The sequence below is a fragment of the Leptonychotes weddellii genome, chromosome 3 (genome assembly GCF_054177405.1).
Source record: "Leptonychotes weddellii isolate Sample4059 chromosome 3, ASM5417740v2, whole genome shotgun sequence".
Taxonomy (NCBI): Eukaryota; Metazoa; Chordata; class Mammalia; order Carnivora; family Phocidae; genus Leptonychotes; species Leptonychotes weddellii.
Window position 1 is genome coordinate 454,233 of NC_138371.1, and position 18,392 is coordinate 472,624.

Sequence of the window (18,392 nt, forward strand, 5' to 3'; positions counted from 1 at the left end):
AAAAAGAAGAAGAAGAAGATAGGGGTGCCTGGGTGGGTCAGTTGTTAAGCGTCTGCCTTCGGCTCAGGTCATGATCTCAGGGTCCTGGGATCGAGCCCCGCACTGGACTCCCTGCTCAGCGGGAAGCCTGCTTCTCCCTCTCCCACTCCGCCTGCTTGTGTTCCCTCTCTCACTGTGTCTCTCTCTGTCAAATAAATAAATAAAGCAGGAGGGGAAAAGTGAAGGGGGGGAATCGGAGGGGGAGACGAACCATGAGAGACGATGGACTGAAAAACAAACTGAGGGTTCTAGAGGGGAGGGAGGTGGGGAGATGGGTTAGCCTGGTGATGGGTATTAACGAGGGCACGTTCTGCATGGAGCACTGGGTGTTATACGCAAGCAATGAATCATGGAACACTGCATCAAAAATTAATGATGTATGGTGATTAACATAATAAAAAATGAAATAAGTTTCTGTAAATAAAATTGGCAAAACTGACGAGAAAGGGAAACAGGCAATAAGCCTATGGCCCTAAGCGGACCGGGACTGGGACGCACAGGCACCTTCCCGGGGAGGGCTGGGGGGCGCGGGTCGCTGGGCGGCCAGGAGGCCTGAGCCCCAGGGCCAGGGTCCAAGAGCCGCCGCCCCGCCCCCGGCCCCACCTGCACGTGCGGCTGTGCGCGGACGCGAAGGTGGGCGGGGCGCGCGCCAGCGTGAAGTTGACAAAGCCGCGGAGGTCGCGGGCGCGGGTCCCCCGGTAGTTGGCACGCGGCAGGAAGGCCTGGGCGGGGGCGGCGGGCCGGCGGGAGCCCGTCTGCGCGGCCCCGGCGCCCCGCCCCCCGCGCGCACTCACGTTGCTGACGACCGCCCGGTGCGCGATGCCCGCCAGGATGTGGGCCCAGATGCCGCCGTCCTGCGCGCGCTCGGCCACCGGGCGCCGGAGCGGGCAGACGAACTTGCGCGCGTCCAGGCGGACCTCCACCCAGTTGCTGCGCGAAGAGCGGCCACGAAGATGGTGACGAAGCCGATCTGCAGCACTGTGCACGAGGGCGGTCACCGCCGGGCCCCCACACACACAGCGTGACCCCGGGCTGCCCGCTCCGGCTGGGGGGCAGAGCCGGCCGCCACCAGCGGCGGCCGCTGCCCTCCCACAAGCCTTTCACAGCCCCCTCCCCTCCGCCCCTCGGGGAGGCTCTGGCCGGCTCTGGCCACCCCTGCTGCTCCTGCGCTTGACCGTCTGATAGACTCACCTCCAAGACCCCTCCCCCAGGAAGCCTCCCCTGACTGCTCACACAGCGCTGCAGGCGTCTCTGGCCAAGCTTGGACCTCTCCGTGCTCCCTGAGGTCAGGGACTCTGGAACTGTCCTCCCCAGTGCTCAGACACCCTGTTGGGCCCGTGCAGCCATGGAAGCAGGAAGCTGCTCCTGATTTAGGGCTGGCTTCTCCATGCACCCCTCTCAGGGGAGCTTTAGGGAATGGCTTTTTTTTTTTTTTTTAAGTAAGCTCTACACCCAATGTGGGGCTCGAACTCATAACCCTGACATCAAGAGTTGCTGACTGAGCCAGCCAGGCGCCCAGGAATGGCTTCTTGAAAGGGGTTCCTGAGTCTTGTGTGAAATTATGGAGAGCTTGGGGTCCCATTCCTTGTCTGGTGGAGTAGGGACACACAAGGTCAACCCCACTCACATGTTCTCATGAACAAGCATGTCTCTCCCTCAAGAACTGTCCTACTCCCTTTTATCCATAGAATGATGGATAATAACAATCTATCACCTTTTTGCTTTGGCTACTGGAGAGCTCAACGTGTTTGGTTCAGATCAGGAGTGTGCATGATCGCTTCCCCTCAGTTATCTCTGAGTAAGAGCCTGGACTTGCAGAGACCAGTACCCGTAATAGACACAGACCCTGCCCTCCAAAAGTGCTTCACCCTGCGTGGGGAATGAGACACAGGCATGGGTACCACGTGACTAGGGCACGTGGACCCCAGCAAAGAGCGTGGGCATCCAGAAGATCCCTGGGGAAAATCACCTCCCAGGTATAGCTGCATCTCGTGCAGGCCTTTGTCCCCACCCCCAGGGCCCGTGCACTCTGCTTCTCCTCTCACTCCCGCCACATGGCTCTGGCTCATGCTTGCCAGCACCCCATCCAAGGCCCCCAGGCCCGCTTCTGAGCCCCTGTGCCCGCAGCGCTGCCCCTTCCCATCCTTGGCCATCGTCTCTCAAGCGCTCCTCCCCCAACCCCCACAATCTCCTTTCCGGAATCTCCGTCCCCACAGGTAGATGTACACACGTGCCTGTCCCTGCCCACGGTGCTGGCCTAGGCCGTGGTCACTAACATGGCTCCTACCCATTTCCAGGTGCTCTTCGAACAGGCCCTCACAGGGCAGAAGCTCGTAGTTGGCCTCCCAGGGCCCCTGGCCAGCTTCCTCCGAAGGTCCCGCCTTCCTCTTCTTGGAGCGCAGCCGAAACTTCTGCCACCAGCCCTGTAGCTTCCTGGAGGTGGAAACACCCGGGAAAATGGGCCTTGTTCTTCCAGACTGGGCCCTGTGTGCTCCACAGTTCGGGGGCGGGGGTGGTCTGGGCCATAGGGAGGGCAGGGGCGAAGCCTCTGCCCGCAGACTAGCTGAGAGCATCTACATCTCAGGGGTGGGGGGCATCCCCTCCCCCGCTCCCCTGCAGCGTCCTCTGGAAAGTCAGTGTTGCTCATGGAAGCTTCTGGGGAGAATGGGTTCGTCCTGGGAAGCGCTAAGCAGGTGCCAAGAGCTATGTCAAATGAGGGCAGTTGCTGTGCCAGGGGCAGGCACGTGTGTGTCGCTCCACCCTATGTGGCGTGGGGGGGGCATATTGCTTTGCCACACTGTCGCTTGTCCAGGCCCTGTCCCCGCCAGGCCCCGAGCTACGCCCTGCCCTTGTAATCCTGAGTTCCGCTTCACGTCGCCAACTGGGCAGAGAAGCAAGGCCGCACCCAGAGCAGGGCGTGCAGTGGTCAAGGTCCCACAGCTATGTTTCATGGTGCCCCAGGAGAGCCGAGTTGGGAGCTGCTAGCAGGGGAAGATCAGGTGTGCAGGGGGGTGGGACGCTGTCCAGGTTGGCTCCAGCCTGGTAGGGGGCCCAGTTGCCTTAAGGTGGGCCACAGTGGTACCAGGGGCGGTGGCACTGGGGAGATGGAAGGCACCTGAAGCCTGGGGCCTCCCTTGCTCCTCCCTGGTGCTGCCCTTGAGGCTGGGGATGCTGAAGAACGCCCTGGCCCAGCCCGAGTGGGCTGCAGACGGGATGGGCCAGCATGGGTGGGGGCGGGCCCGGGAAACCAGGCCTCCTCCCCACCCCAGAGCTGGCCCCAGGGCAAGAGACCTTAGTCAAGCCCAAGCAGCAACCCCAGGGGGTGGGGTGTCACAGAGCTCCTGGGGCAGATGGCCGGGGCAGACCCTCCCGCTCCCCTGCAGCTGAGGCCTTGAGGTCCAGGAGGGCCTGGACCCACCTTCCCTCCACCTCTGCGTCCAGGCTGGGGCTGGGCTGGAGGCTGCTGCCCCCCACACTCCTAGGTCCCATGGCCCCCAGTTGCTGCCCAGGCAGGGTGGGGTTGACTCACGGGACGAGGATCTCCTGCACATTGTTGATGATGTGTTTGCCCACCATGATGAGCAGGAGCTCCTGCGCCAGCTCAACGAGGTGGTCTCCAACTGCACACCACAACAGCAGGGTTTCAGGTCAGCTCGGGGAAAGACTGGCTGCATACCCAGCCGTCCTTCTTTACGCCTCAGAGGTGGCCTGCCATGCTGCCACCTCCCTTTCAGACATCCATGGCACACTGAGGACTGCAGTGACCTTCCCTCTCTCCCTTGACCTCACCCAAGCCCCCACAGACTGTGCAGAGGGATGATGGGGGTGCTGCCATATGGCACCCCAGATTTCTTTTGGGGATCTTTGGGGATCCACACAGGGTTATGTGGGGCTGACCCTCATAACCCTCATGACTCCAAGGAGGACTCAGGCCCCACTAATTGGCCTGAGTTAAGTGACAGCTGGGCTGGGACTTTTAAGGGGGCTCCTGAGACAGGATGCCTTGTACAGGGGTACTGAGCCAGGGCGTGTTGGGCCAACTGCAGGCATCTTCCCCACCAGGTAAGGAGAACCTGCCTGAGAGCACAGCCTGTGCTGGGGAAAGCCATGCAATCGTTTAAACACCTGGATCCAGCCATACCTGAGCCCACAGGGCCCTGAATGTTTTCAGTACCAGGGCCAGTGACATTCCCTTTTTTGCTTAAGCCAGTTTGAGTTAGCAGCTTTTTCCACTGGTCACTGAATGCTGCTTAACTGATACAATATGTCACGCACGGCCGTGCCCCTGAGTTGGAGTCCCAGCGGCCCTGTCCCTGAGAAGCCCCTCCCATCTCATGTGAGGCTGGAGAGTGCCCCTTCGAGGTGGACCCTTTGTAGTCAGCAGTTGGGTTGGGTCACAGGCCAGACCTGTGGGAAGGAAGGAGACCTTCTCCTCAGAAAGGAGAAGAGGTGATGAGCCCAGCAGGGGCTGGTAGCGCCCCACCCATGTCCCCTGACCCAGCGCAGTGGCCTTTGGGGACTGTTCCAGGCACATGTGTCACGCTGCCCGTGGGCTCAGGTGTGCTTGACCTTCCCCTGCTGAGGAACCAGATGCACAAGGACCATTTGGAGGGTTTTTCTACAACGTCCCAGAGGGTCCAGGGCAGAGTCACGCCCAGGGGCTCCTGGCAGTGACCCCCTCGGGCTCAAGTACTCACAGGCACACCCCCTTCTGCCTGCTCCCCGCCCCTTGCATGCTTCCTGGGGTGATGCCCAGAACAATTACTTGCACCCAAGTCTTTATCTTGGGGTCTGCTTGGGGGACCCACACGACAGCGATCCTGCATCCTGCAAGTTGGTTTAACTTCTACTTTGTTAAAAACAGGTTCATGCTTGGCTCTCAGCAGCTTGTGCTCTCGGGGCCGGGGCCAGCCGTGGGGAGAAGCCAGGCTGCCCTGGCCACTGGCACCCAGCCCATGAGGGTCGCCTGTCTCTGCACTCCCCCTCCCTCATGGCGGCTCAGGTCCATCACCAGGGCAGGAACCTGGCTCAGGTGTGCATCAGGCCCCGTGGAAACGGGGGCACAGGTAGGACACGTGGGCCTAGGAATGGTGAGTGGTGCGGGGGTCCTGCGGGGCTCCGGTGACTCAGGAGGCACGCCTCGGGGTCTCCACCTCCACTGGTGGGGGCTGGCCTCCCCACACATTCACCTCCTCGTTGCGGACCCCAAACAAGGTGTGATAGTTGCCCGGGTATCCCACAAACCTGGAGGAGAATTGGGATCCCGAACCCAGGAGTGAGGAGGGACTGCTGCCCTTCCACTTACTGGCCACCCACCTGACTGGAGGAAGCGCGAGCTGGACCTTGAAGCCTGGTTTGCCGGGTGAACCCACCCAGGGCTCTTGTGCCAACCGCCCCCCTTCCCCGGGCGTCTGGATGGCATCCCAGCACCCACACGGGGGAACACGGGGAAAGCGTGGCCAGAGGGAGCAGCGCTGACCTGCCCTTGAAGAAGGCGATACAGATGGGCGAGGAGTAGAAGTTGACAAACTGGAAGATGAACACCTTGAGGGTGAAGGCATGCTCAAACTTGGTCTGGGTGCGGTGCATTTCTGTGGCACAGGGGGCCTCAGTCCCCCTACGTGAGGCTGCCTCACCCAGCCGGGGAGGGTCTTGGGACAGAAGAGAGGCTGGGTGCGGGGCGGTGGAGGTGCTGAGGTGGGGACAAACAGGGTGAGCTGGAGGGGACCAACAGGGCCCGCTTTTGCAGGAACACCCTGGGCCACTCCTCCAGGACCCTGCCCCTGCTGTCCCCACACCCGGAGCCTCTGCCTGGGACACCTGCTCCCCGGAGGGCCACCCTGCCCTCGCTTTCTCTGCAGCACTCCGTCCGCCCCCCCTCCCCAGGCACTGAGCTCTCTGTCCCTCTCTCAGACCAGGCTGGTAGCAGACAGGGATCTGTGGAATGGACAGGTGGGTTCATTAGCACTTGTCTTAGGAAATGCAGGGCAGGGAATGGAGGGGGAGAGGATGGTAGAAAGGGAACGAGAGCAGGAAGAGCAGAGGGATGGTGGGTTGTGGGCAAGTCCCCCGCCCTGGAGGGACAGCTCAGCTGTGAGGGTCTCCTGCTCTCCCCCTGCTGAGGCCCAGCTCATGGCTATGTAAATTGCCCCAGGGGAGGGTCTGACACGCCCTACCTGTGCCTCACTCAGACATAAGGACCCTGCAGATGGGAGAGAAAGTCGTGTTCTGGCTGCCAGGGCTGGGCTGGTCCCAGGGTCAGTGCCCAGCGGCCTGGGCCACTCACCCCATCTTGTCAGGATGTGAGCCAGGGCCACGTGGATCTTGGAGAGGATGAGGATGAAGACCAGGTTCACCAGCGACCCTGTGAAGCTGGCGATGCGTGAGGCCTGATGGGAGTTGGTGGGTCCAGAGTGGAGTGGGGGATGGGTGGTCCAGAGCCTTCCACCCACCAGCTGGGCAGGTGGAGGCTTACCCAGGTTGCGAGGAGGGTGTTGTCCGACCTGGACGTGAGGGTGGCCATGATGGCCCGGTACAGGATGATGGACACAAGGCACATGACGACCGCGGCCGCCTGTGGGGCAGCCAGATGCTTGAGCCCCATGCAGAGCCCTGATATTGCCACACCCTCTAAACCAGGTTGTGTTCGAGGTGGGGGAGGGCGGGGAGGAAGGGCATTCAGAATGGAGGATGGGCATCATCTGGGTGTCAAGGGGCCACTGCACATTGTTCTTGGCCCTAGATGCTGGAGAACCATCCCTCCTACCCCCACCCTGCCCCCTGACCAACCAAACACTGGGAATTGCTAACGTCTTGGAGGGGGAGGGAGGTTGGTCCCGTCAGGAAGCCCTTTGGCTGGAAGGCGAGGCAGGGTGTGGTGGAGCCCTGTGCTGGGGGAAGGATGCCCCAGGCCTGCCTCCACGGGGAAACCTTCCCAGAGCCCCCTGCCTGGCCCACACCCACCTCTTGCAGCCTGGACCCCCTAGTTTAACCCCAGGCTTGGTCCCCTCTCTGGAGCCCAGGCACCCAGGGGCCTTTCTGGGGGCTGTGAGAGTCTTGTGGGTCACGGAGGAGGCATCAGGCTCCCGGCCTCCAGGGGAGAAGGGGTGACAAAATGTGCCCCACATGGTCCGGAGGATGAAGGCTTGACAGGGAGGGGAGGCCAGGGCCGCGGGTGTCCCTCACCATCATCACGACCACCATGGAGCCCGCCAGCACTTGGCGCAAGCGGCCCCTCTCTGGGAAGTAGGGCTCGTCCTCACCAGTGATGGGGTTCAGGGCTGTCACGGGGGCCGAGGCGGCAAACTGGGGCCGAGGCCTCTCCTGGAAGGGAGCCGGTGTTCAGCAGCGGCCCACAGGTGGGGGGGGAGAGCGACCCTGCCGGGGGACCCACCTCCATGACCTCGTAGCTGGAGCAGCTCCACCCGTAGGCCTGCGCTTCCAGAACTCCAGGAGCAGCACGGCCTGCAGAGCCATGAACATGCGGAAGAAGACGGTGCCTCCGGGGTCCAAGAGCCGGCCAGTCCGCGGCGGGGGCGGGGCGGGGTGTCCGGCTTGCTCGGGACTTGGGGCCCCTTCAGTCCCAGGGAGTTTTCCCCTAGGGAATGGCAATGCCTATCCTCAGCCTGTGCGGCACGGTGCTCAGAAGCAGGTGGCTGGTTCCCGGGTGCCTGGGGCCACAGATGGGGAGGGATGCTGCCCCTGGGGGTCCCGCATCACCGCGCCTGACTGAGATGATTTGGGGGATGAGACGTGGGACTGTCAGACCTGGTGAGATTTTTGGACTCAGGGTTCATGCTGTAACGGGTTGAGATTTTGGGGGATATTGGGTGGGGGTGAATGTATTTGGCATATGGGATGGACATGAAATTTTGGGGCCCAGAGTGTGGATTGTAGTGGATTGAATTTTGGGCCCCAAAGGAGATCTCCACCTGGAATCACAGAATGATTTGGAGTAAAGGCCTTTGCATCTGTAGCTAAGGTAAGGACCTCCCGACGAGAGCAGCCTGGACAGGGGGCCCTAAGCCCGAAGACAGATCCTTGACAAGCAGGGGAAACAAAGCTGCACATGGGGAAAGGCCAGGGAAGGTGGGGGCAGAGGCTGGAGGGACACAAGCCAGCCAACACCAAAGACTCCCGCGGCTCCCGCACACTAGGAGAGGGGCACGGAACAGCTTCTCCAGAAGCCCCACCCGGCAGCACCTCGATCCTGGACTTGAGGCCTCCAGGACTATGAGAAAACAGGGTGCTGTTGTTTTTGTTTGTTTGTTTTAAAGATTTTATTTATTTATTTGACAGAGAGAGAGATAGCAAGAGCAGGAACACAAGCAGGGGGAGTGGGAGAGGGAGGAGAAGCAGGCTTCCCGCGGAGCAAGGAGCCCAATGCGGGGCTCGATCCCAGGACCCTGGGATCGTGACCTGAGCCGAAGGCAGACGCTTAACGACTGAGCCACCCAGGCGCCCGGGTGCTGTTGTTTTAAGCCCCTCGGGTATGATCACTGGTGACAGCAGCCCTAGGAAGCTGGGTCAGATGGGGTCCCAGAAGTGTGTCAGAGTGTGTCTGGTCTGTGGGCCCATCCTGGGCACCTGGGCTCCAGGCCCAGTGTGTGGGGGATGCAGGCAAGGCCACGAGGCCACTGTTCCTATGGAAAAGCTGACGTGCCCAGGCAGTGTGCGGGGCTCTGGGACTCCAAGGAGCCTCCTGGCTCCTGCTCAGTCTGTGCCCTGAGAGTTTCGGGGCTTGCCTGCCCTGGCAGGCCTTCCCGTTGACCTTGGCTGGTTATACATAACAACCAGAAGAAGAGAGCTAAACGTAGGGGCACCGATCCAGGCGGGAACTGTGCCACAGAGGTTAGATAACTCACGGGGGCAGGAGGGAGTCTGCCTTCAGTGGTGACAAGGCTGGGGTTCTAGACGGGGCAGGACCAGAAGCCAGGGGAGCTGCCTTCCTCACCTCACCCACTTGGCTCCATACCTGGACCAGGGTGCAGGCGCTGGAGAGCGGCCAGAAGGGGCAGTCCAGGCAGAGCGGGCACATCTCAAAGTTGTCCTCGCTATTGGACAACTTCTTCCTTCTGGGCACAAGGGCGCATTGCAGGAGTCGGGGGGGGCAGGCCCCCCACCAGTCCCACCCCTCGCCCTCCCTCGCCCCACCATGGCCTTTGACAGGCTCAGCATTTCTTTAAAAAGGAGTTTTAGAATACAAGCAATGATAATTTTTGAGGTAACTTTTTGAAGTTTTAGCTCTATAATGAAGTAAAAACCAAGCCTATTATAAGAAACGCTTATACTATTATAAGAAGCAAGGATGAGTACCAATAAAATTAGCCCAGGAGCCTACCTGCCCACTGTGTCAGCTTTGGGAGCACACCTGTCCACCTGTGTGAGCCTGGGAGCCTACCTGTCCACCTGCGTCAGCTTTGGGGGCACACCTGTCCACCTGTGTGAGCCTGGGAGCCTACCTGTCCACCTGCGTCAGCTTTGGGGGCACACCTGTCCACCTGTGTGAGCCTGGGAGCCTACCTGTCCACCTGCATCAGCTTTGGGGGCACACCTGTCCACCTGCATCAGCTTTGGGAGCCTACCTGTCCACAGGTCTACAGGAGGGCAGGGATGTGTTTAGGGCTCACCTCCATCCCCAGCTCTGTACAGGGCCTGGCACCTGTGGGTCCCCCAACCACACACCGCCCTCGGGAGACACAGGGCAAGTCCTGGGAGCTGAGAGGAGAGGACACTTACGTGGGTATGTCTGAGAACACCATGAAGCAGCCCACCAGGAACACCAGAGCGCCCACCGTCGCTGCCGGCAGGAGCCAGCCTGTGTAGAACCCTGCAGGGGCAGCACCAAGGTTGGCCATCAGGCCGGGTGGAGGGATCCTGGGAGTCGGCTGTCAGTGCCCTGTGGGCCTGTGTAGCCAGCACTGAGCTAAGCACTGGGCGGGGGGCTGCTCAGCCACGCTTGTCCCTCGGGTACCCCCATCCAGCCAGCAGAACCTGAGACCTTCTGGGAGGAAGCCGGCAAGGCACGGTGCTCAGGAGTGTCCCCTGGCAGCTCTGAGCCCAGCTCCTCCCTCCTGGCCTCTGCCCTGGCCTCTGGACCCCCTACCATTGACCCCCTGGGGCTCCTGGACATCCCTTTCCTAAGTCCCATTTGCCTCAAACCACCACGCCCAGGATGGACGTCCCGTCTGCGGGAGGCTCACAGCCCTTGGCATTCCAACCTGGGAGACAGATGGGGGTCCCATTCTGGATGCTTCCTTTCCACCTGCACCCACCCCACCATGGCCAGGTCCCTCAGTTACCGCAATCCCTCCAGCGGACACCCCACTGCCTCCCATGGGTCTAGCCCAGCCCGTGGCCTGGGGTCCCGCCTCCAGTCCCACCCTGCATCAGCCAGAGTGACGCCTGGTCTGGAAGCCAGAGGAAGAGCCTGTCTTCCTGCCCTCTGCAGCCTTCCAGCCTGGCTTCGCTGTCCCATGGCCTCTGCTTCTCCTGGCCCCGAGATGGAGCCTCAGGGTCCTCACACACAGGCTGCCCCTGCCCTATCTGGGTCCACAGTGGCTGTGGGGGCCTCTCCTGTGTCCCCCCCACGGCTGGTGCACTCATGAGGGCAGGGTCCCTGCAAGTGCGCAGCACCCCAACATGGCTTGCCATCTGAGCATGCCTGAAGGAAGGACGGCCCAGGCCCGGGGCCAGAAGGCACTGTGCTGTGACAAAGGACTTCAGAAGGGGGGAGGTGATGGTGCTGCCCTGGGGGTGGAGCCTGTGAGGGGAGCAGGGAGCCCCGGGCTGCCCAGGGCAGAAGGTCATTCTGAAGGTCCCAGCCTGCCTGCAGTGGGTGACAGGGCGGCTGACTGTCATTCAGCCTCCGCCATTCGGGAGTTCCTGCAGTGGCTCAGGGCCTCATGGGCCATGTCTGGTGGGCCGGGGACACTGGGGGCCCCTACCAGCAGAAGGGGGCTCCCGGCCCCTCACTGGGGCGCTAGGAGGGCCCCAGAAGAGCCACAAGCCTATTGCGGGGGCTGGGCGGGGCCGGGCTGGGAGTCGGGAAGCATTTTCCCCGGGGTGTCAGCATGGCTCCCCTCCGGGGCACACAGATTAGCAGCCTCAAGATGGAGTTGGGGGTGTGCGGGCGGTCCAGGGGACAGTGGGGCAACACTCACCGAGCCAGGCGAAGTAGAGGGCCACCTTCTCCCCGAAGTACCTGCGCACGTGGTCCAGAGGCTGGTACTTGCTTCACGTGCACCAGCCTGGTGCTGGAATAGGACCTGCCTCGGGGTGAGGCCCACGGCCTGTGGGCCCTCTGGGGGCGTCCTAAATGGGCCGTCCGGTGGGGAGATCCAGGCTGCCCCGGGCGCCGGGTACTGCCCTCTCCCCGAGGTGTGGCGGGGGAGGGTGATGTTGGGGGACAGGGAGCCATGAAGGCCTCTCCGAGGAAGGAGCGTCTGAGTGGGGTCCGAGGCCAGGGCAGGGAAGGCGGCGGGGGCAGCCCCAGAGCTGTGTGGTCCCCGGCAACCACAGGGCAGGTGGGGCCGGTTGTGCCTCCCAGAGAAGGATGGCACTTTTGGCGGGTGGGGGGGCCACCAGGCATTCCCACCCATGTCCCTACAGTCACACAGCGGTGGGTACAGGCCTGCCCCAGCCCCACAGGCCTCACCACCCCTTTGTGCAGCTCTGAGGACTCATGGCGGGTCCTGGGCATGAGGGCCCAGCCCCACATGGTGGACATTTTGTCAAGGACACTGGTCAGGCTGACAGATGCCCATCCCCGGTACTGCCCTAGTTTACCTGGCTTCATGAGGGGCACAGGAGACCTCACTGTCTTCCCCAAGATGGAAGGTGCCCAGGGAGAGAGCCACCAGGCCTGTCATATGGCAAGAAGGGTGGCACCTGGCCACCCTCCACTTCAGACAGGCCACTGAGTGGCCCGATCCCATGGCAAGTGTGTTGCTGATCCCAGCATGGCCGCCCGTCTCACCACGGCTGCCAAGCATGGAGGGCAGGGCCCCGGGGTCCTCCTCGGCCAGGAGCTCACCCTCACACCCAGGCCAGAGCCCCCCACCCCAACAACCAACCCTCGGGTCTCACGTTGTGCAGGGGGAAGGCCGCGCTGAAGACGCTCTCCGCCAACAGCTGGTCGATCCCGAACAGGCCCTTCTTCTCGTGGCCATATGGGGTCTTGGCCAGGATGGCAAACAGCTGGGGGTGGTGGGCGTGGCGCCAGTTACCTGTCATGTGACAGCTGCGCAGGACCGTCTCGGCCCACTCACCTCCCGGCTGAGCCCTCTGCTGACAGTGACCCCACTGTGTGGGCCCGGCTCTGGCTCAGGTAGCCGCCCCCACACACCACAATCCCACTTTAGACACGCGGAGACCCTGGTCAGAGCCACTGGACTCACAGGAGTCGGGTCTGGATCTGAACCCAGGCCCTGGCCCTGCTCAGCCTGCTCCCAGCCCATCCTCTGGGCGGGAGTCAGCCTCCGTCTGGGCACCGTTATCAGGGGTGGGCACTGCCCCTGCCCCGGCAGCCCACAAGGCCCCGTGCCCTTTGGCAGTCAGCAGGGGGCTCTCGTGGGCCGGCCTGTCCTCCCGTCTTCCCCCCGGCAGGCCACTGGAGCGGCCTGTCTCGGGGATGCTGGGGCTGTGGGTCCACGCTGGCCCTCGGTCCCCTTCCCCGCCAGCCAGCAGGACCCATGCCCACCTGGGCCCTGGGGTCCTGGAGGGGTGCTGAGCAGGGCCCCTGCTGTGCAGTGAGCTGGGGGGCAGCCTGGAGGCCTCCAGCCCCCAGCCCTGAGGGGCGCCTTGGCGCTCTGATCACAGCAGAGCCTTCCTGTGTCCACGGAGGCCTCCGTCCCCTGCTCGGGGCCGCCGCGGGGACCCCCACTCACAATTTGGTGCCTCTTGGTGCTGGGGAAGAAGGTGTCCTGGTTGTCACTCCCGAGGAAGCTGAGGCGTGTGGAGCGCCGAGTCTGGCACACACACAGGAGGGCGCGTGGGGAGCGCATGCTCGTGGCCTCGCCCCGCACCCTGCGGAACAGCCAGGATCCTGGCAGCACCATCCACTCCTGTGTGTGCCTTTTGCTTGCTGGAGGCAGGAGGTCACGGTAGGTTCTCCAGACAGCACAGAGCACCCCCCCACAGGGTGGCAGAGGGCAGGGCGGGGGGGGAGCCTTCCACGCGCCCCTTGAGGCTCTGAGCACGGGATCAACGGCCTCGTGGGTGGTGCTCGGTGGTGGCCTGCGTGAACGGACGACTGACCCCAGGGTCTTGGGAAGTCCCACAGGTAGAGGCAGGTGTACCCCAGGCTGGCATTCCCCCAGGCCTGGAAGGAGGTGTTCTCAGCCTGGGCAGTGAGACCCCCGGGGAGTCCTCCGTGCTGGTCACCGACAGGGGTCCCCACCCTGCCCTGGACACAAGCCTTGCGCGGAGGCTGGCCGCGGCTGTGTGGTTAGCTGGGGCTGTACGTGCCCATGGACGGGGCCCCCTTCCGCTTCTGCCTCAGAGGCGAGGCGCCTGGCCCCAACACCCCGCCCACCCGCTGCGGCCCTGTAGCTGAGCAGGACACAGACCCGAGTGTCGGCCAGGTTTGGGGGAGGTTTGTCCCCCAGCTCACCCTGCCTACCCCGACTAATACAGTCCATGCTTGCCCACTGAGATGCATGTCCCCAGTTGGAAGCTCCAGGGAGGGAGAGAGCTGGTGGGTCTCTCTCAGGCCCCGAGCCTCGCGGTCACGCCTTCAGCCGGTTCTTGCACCGGGAGAGGTCCCAGTCACCTGGACGGCTTGCTCACTTTGGACTGGCAGGACTAATACTCGGGGCGCACATCAGGCACGTCCTCCTGCAGGATGTTGGGGATACCCAGCCACGCCAGCAGGTCCGCCGACCAGTTGGAGGCCTGGTTGGGCAGCTCCTGGAAAGGATCGTCACTCGCCTCCCACTAGCGAGCGGATGCGGATGCGGAGGTCAACACCATGCCGCAGGGTGGGGGTGTGCGGGTGTGCTGAGCAGGCGGCAGGTGAAGGGCTCCGGCAGAGGGAGCCCCCCTGCCCTCCCCTGCCGCCCCCCGCCCTGCTGTGGACCCCGTGGGGGAGGCCAGGCCAGCCCCTGCCCCTCTCTGGGCCTCAGGCCCCAGGGCTGCTCTGCTGGTCAGTTCGAGGCCCGGAGCCCCTCCAGCAGGAAGAAACAAGAGGGCAGCCACGTCTCCGTCCACGCCCACACCACGAGGGTCAGAGGGAGCCGGCAGAGTGGGCAGCACAGCGGCCCCCAGGCGGGTCATCCTCAGGTCACCTGGAAGGTGCCCCCTCCCCCGCCCTCTTTCCCCCCGGGGCGGGGGAGGGGTGGTCTGGGCCTGGAGAAGGCGCACACTCCCTGAGCCCACCCTGGCTGCCCAGCCAGGCTTCTTGGGGCACAGAGATGGGGGGAGGGACCCTCAGGGACACTGAGTGGGGAGCCTCTGGGGTTGTTGGCATTGTGGGGGCCCCCTGGGCCCCCCTGGGCACCTGCAGGGGCAGCTTTAGGCGCAGGTCCTCCGCGTAGCAGCAGAGCACAGCCCAGGGGGCGCTGAGGAGGGTGTGATGCACGGCGCCCTCCTCGTCCGGGACGTCGCGCTGCGGGCACCAAGGGCTCCGTGAGAGCCTGAGGGGCGTGTGTGGGGGTGCACGTGTGTGTGTGTGTCCATTCACACTCCTGGGGAAGGCAGATGCCTCTCTAGCCATGGTAACAGCTCCCCAGCAGCGGTGGTAACACTGTCGGATAAATGGCACCTCCGGTCGCTGAGCCGGCAGGGAGCACGCCGTCGGGAGGTCAGCCCATCGGCCACAGACAGGGTCGGGATGACCGCTAGGCCTCGGGGACCCGCGCCAGCCACGCTCTCTGGGACCAGCATGCGGGCATGGGCTGCTTGCTCAGAGCCGTCCCGCCCTGCCCCCTCTCCTGCCTTAAGGAGGCACTTGAGTCAGCCTTTCGTCTGCAGATGGTGAATGACGGCCTCGGCCTTTGACGAGCCACTGGGCATCCGTGTTATGTGTGGACATGTGGAAGTGTGCACACGTGTGTCAGTGGGCAGGCATGACTCCTTGTGTGTGTGTGCATGTGTGCAGATGTGTGGCAGGCGCTCCTGGAGCCTGAGACAGGGACTTGCAGCCCCTCTGCCCCACGTAGGCTGGTTTCCAAAACTCCTCTCTACCTGGTGGTTGTCAGGCCTCGCTGCGTCGCGCCAGCTGGCTTCCCTAAATGAGCACGCCCAGGCCCTGTCCGGGGCCCACTGCAGCAGACAGGCCTGGGGCAGGGTGGGCTTGGCGCTTCGGGCACCCCCAGCTGGTTGTGCTGCGTGCTGAGAACTGCCCTCTAGACTGACCCCTGATGCCCCCTGTGCCAGTCCACCCATGACCCCCATTAAAGGGGAGCCCTCCCATCTGGATGAAGGTTCTGCAAACTCATGTGGCCACACCGATGAGCCACACTGTCCCCAAAGCTTTTTGCATAATAAAGGGGGGAAGCATCTTTTCATCCCCCCACCAGACTGTCAACTGGATCCAAACCCAAAGGAGAGGGGTGTTGGCTCTTGACCCCCGATCCCACTGGGTTTATGTCTGTCTGTAGCTCCAGCCCTGTGGAGGGGCGTCAGGGGTGGGGAAGGTAAGCACAGCACACATCTATTCGTAAAAGGGGTGCAAGGACGCAGTCATAAAGAGGGGTGCATTCACACGGGGGGGTCCTCTGAGCAAGGACGACGGCCCAACAGCAGCTGCACCACGTACAGAGGACCATCTCAGAAGCACGGCCCCGGGAGAACTGTGCTGAGCACAGTCCCTTTCTATCAAGTTCAAACAGACAAAACCAAGCTGCATTGTTTGCAACATCAAATCGGTGCTAAGATGATAAAGACACGTGAAAATGTGATTAATGTCAAATCCAGGACTGGTTTACTCTGGGCAGGGAGGGGACACCTGATGGCAGGGCCTGTGCCCAGGGACTGGCGGAGGGTGGTGGGAAGGGTGGGTGAAGGACACATGGGGCGAAGCCTCAGGGACAAGGTGACGTGAGGGATGTGGGGCACGCAGCGAGGCCGGCGAGGCCTCAGGGCCACATCCCCCGCTGGCCCAGACCCACACACGCCCTGCGGCCGCTGTTACAGAGGACACAGTCCGGGCAAGCAGCCGCTTTAGCTGCTGAGTTCTCATCACAGGGGTTACACCTGGACACACCTACGCAGACTAATGGGGAGGTGGGTCTGAAGGGCTCTGGCTCCCAGGTGCGAGCTGGGCGTCCAAGGGTGGGTGTCGTGCTGGCCTGTGGTCAGTGGTTCTGTGGCCACAGGGAGCTTGCTGAGGGTGGGGCACCAGCAGGACTTTGGTACCTGGTTTGTTCCGGGGTCTGGACCCCATGCCCTTGGGCCTTGTCAGGAAGGTCATGGGTCACCGAACAGACGCAGAGCCCACCACTGACCCTAAGTACCTGGTCCACATGCAGCCCAGTTGCACAGAGGTTATCCAGAAAGGTCTCCCTCCAGGCCGCGTGTGTGTCTGTCTTGTCCCGGGTGGCGCTGTCCTGCTGCCGACCCAGCCTCAGGTCTTCCTCCCAAACGAGGACAAAGTCTTCTGGGAACCAACAGGGACAGAAGTCAGGCTGGCATCCCTGCCGGGACGCTTAGCTTCCAGGTGGGGAGTAGAAGCCAAGCTCTCGGACCCTTGACCTGCTGCTCTGTGTCTCCCTCCCAGCCCCCGCTCTGGTCCTGGTCAGGGCTGGGAGGGCTCCAGGAGGGCACTGTGGACAGGAGGGGCTGCGGAGGGGCTGGGGCCTGCTCCCGGCTCTGCAGGTTAGTCCCAACCCCCCACGAGGCCTTTAAGGACTCTGAGTGCAAGTCACCATCAGAGTTCCTTCCCTGGGATAGAGAACTGTAAAGCCTGGACAAAATGTGGGAAACCCCTGCTTTTCTGGTGGATGTGCAAGAAGGAATCAACACAGAACAAGGGGTAAATAGGTAAGCATCAAAGTAAAACTAGTTCTATTTATAGATGACATGATCTTGTATATAGAAAAATCCAAAGGATTTCGCTACGAAATTATTAGGACTAGTAACAGGTTTTTTCAAAGTTGCAGGAGACAAAATCCACATGTGGAAATCCACTGGGTTTCTATACGCTAGTGATAAACAAGCTTAAAATGAAAGGAGGAAAACCACTTCCATTTATAACAGCACCTCAGATAAAATACTTACAAATAAATTTCACAAAAACTGTGCAAGACTTATACTTTGAAAACCACCAAACATTGTTAAAATAAATATAGGACCTAAAAAAATGCAAAGACATCCCATGTGCATGAATCAGAAGATCAATATTATAACAATAGCATTGCTCCTGAAATTAATCTACAGATTCAACATAATCCTTATCAAAATCCCAGCTGGGTTTTATTGTTGTTGTTGTTGTTGTTTTTGTTTTTTTCAGAAAATGACAAGTCTAAAATTCATTTGGAAATACAGGAGACCCAGAATGAAAGAAACAATGTTGACGAAGAAGAACAGAAGTGTAGAACTCACACTTTTTGACTTCAAACTTACTATGAAACTAGAATAACCAGGACAGTGTGGTACTGGTAGAAGGATAGGCATCCAGATCAATGAACTGTGTTTGAGATTCTGAAAATAAACCCATATATTTATGGTTAATCCATTTTTTTTTTTTTTACAAAGGGGGCACTATAATTCAATAGGAAAAATAGTGTTTTCAGGAAATGGTGCTGGGACAAGTGAATATCCAGATTGAAAAGAATGAATTTGGACCCCTACCTCACACCGTACACAAAAATTAACTCAAAGTGGAGTTACAATGGTAAGATAAAGATCATAGACATAAATAAAAGAACCAAAATGATAAGGCTTTTAGGAGGAAACAGTTGTACATCTTCATGACCTGGTTTAGGCGATGATGTCTTAGACAGAGCTTAGCAGGAAGAAAGAAGACTGAGGGACTTCATCTAAATTAAAAAGCTATGTGCTTGGGGTACCTGGGTGGCTCAGTCATTAAGCGTCTGCCTTCAGCTCAGGTCATGATCCCAGGGTCCTGGGATGGAGCCCTGCATCGGGCTCCCTGCTCAGCGGGGAGCCTGCCTCTCCCTCTCCCACTCCCCCTGCTTCTGTTCCTGCTCTCCCTATCTCTCTTTCTGTCTAGTAAATAAATAAAATCTTAAAAAAAAAAAGCTATGTGCTTCACAATAGCCAAACTGTGGAAAGAGCCAAGATGTCCATCGACAGATGAATGGATAAAGAAGAGGTGGTATATATATACAATGGAATATTATGCAGCCATCAAAAAATGAAATCTTGCCATTTGCAACGATGTGGATGGAACT

At 60.9% G+C, this 18,392-nt stretch overlaps 1 protein-coding gene across 1 annotated transcript in view; it reads right to left on the reverse strand.

Annotated features, from left to right (window-relative positions):
* The window catches only part of ANO7 (anoctamin 7), a 24,992-nt gene that overhangs the window by 4,578 nt on the left and 2,022 nt on the right, over positions 1-18,392 (reverse strand). Inside the window, 21 exon segments of the mRNA XM_081815281.1 lie at positions 643-761; positions 834-976; positions 979-1,017; positions 2,327-2,472; positions 3,569-3,667; positions 5,230-5,283; positions 5,519-5,630; positions 6,326-6,428; positions 6,515-6,613; positions 7,225-7,362; positions 7,433-7,473; positions 7,476-7,561; positions 9,012-9,110; positions 9,778-9,868; positions 11,202-11,291; positions 11,294-11,366; positions 12,130-12,237; positions 12,927-12,984; positions 13,811-13,947; positions 14,537-14,644; positions 16,494-16,636. Of these exon segments, the coding sequence (XP_081671407.1) occupies positions 643-761; positions 834-976; positions 979-1,017; positions 2,327-2,472; positions 3,569-3,667; positions 5,230-5,283; positions 5,519-5,630; positions 6,326-6,428; positions 6,515-6,613; positions 7,225-7,362; positions 7,433-7,473; positions 7,476-7,561; positions 9,012-9,110; positions 9,778-9,868; positions 11,202-11,291; positions 11,294-11,366; positions 12,130-12,237; positions 12,927-12,984; positions 13,811-13,947; positions 14,537-14,644; positions 16,494-16,636 (2,086 nt within the window).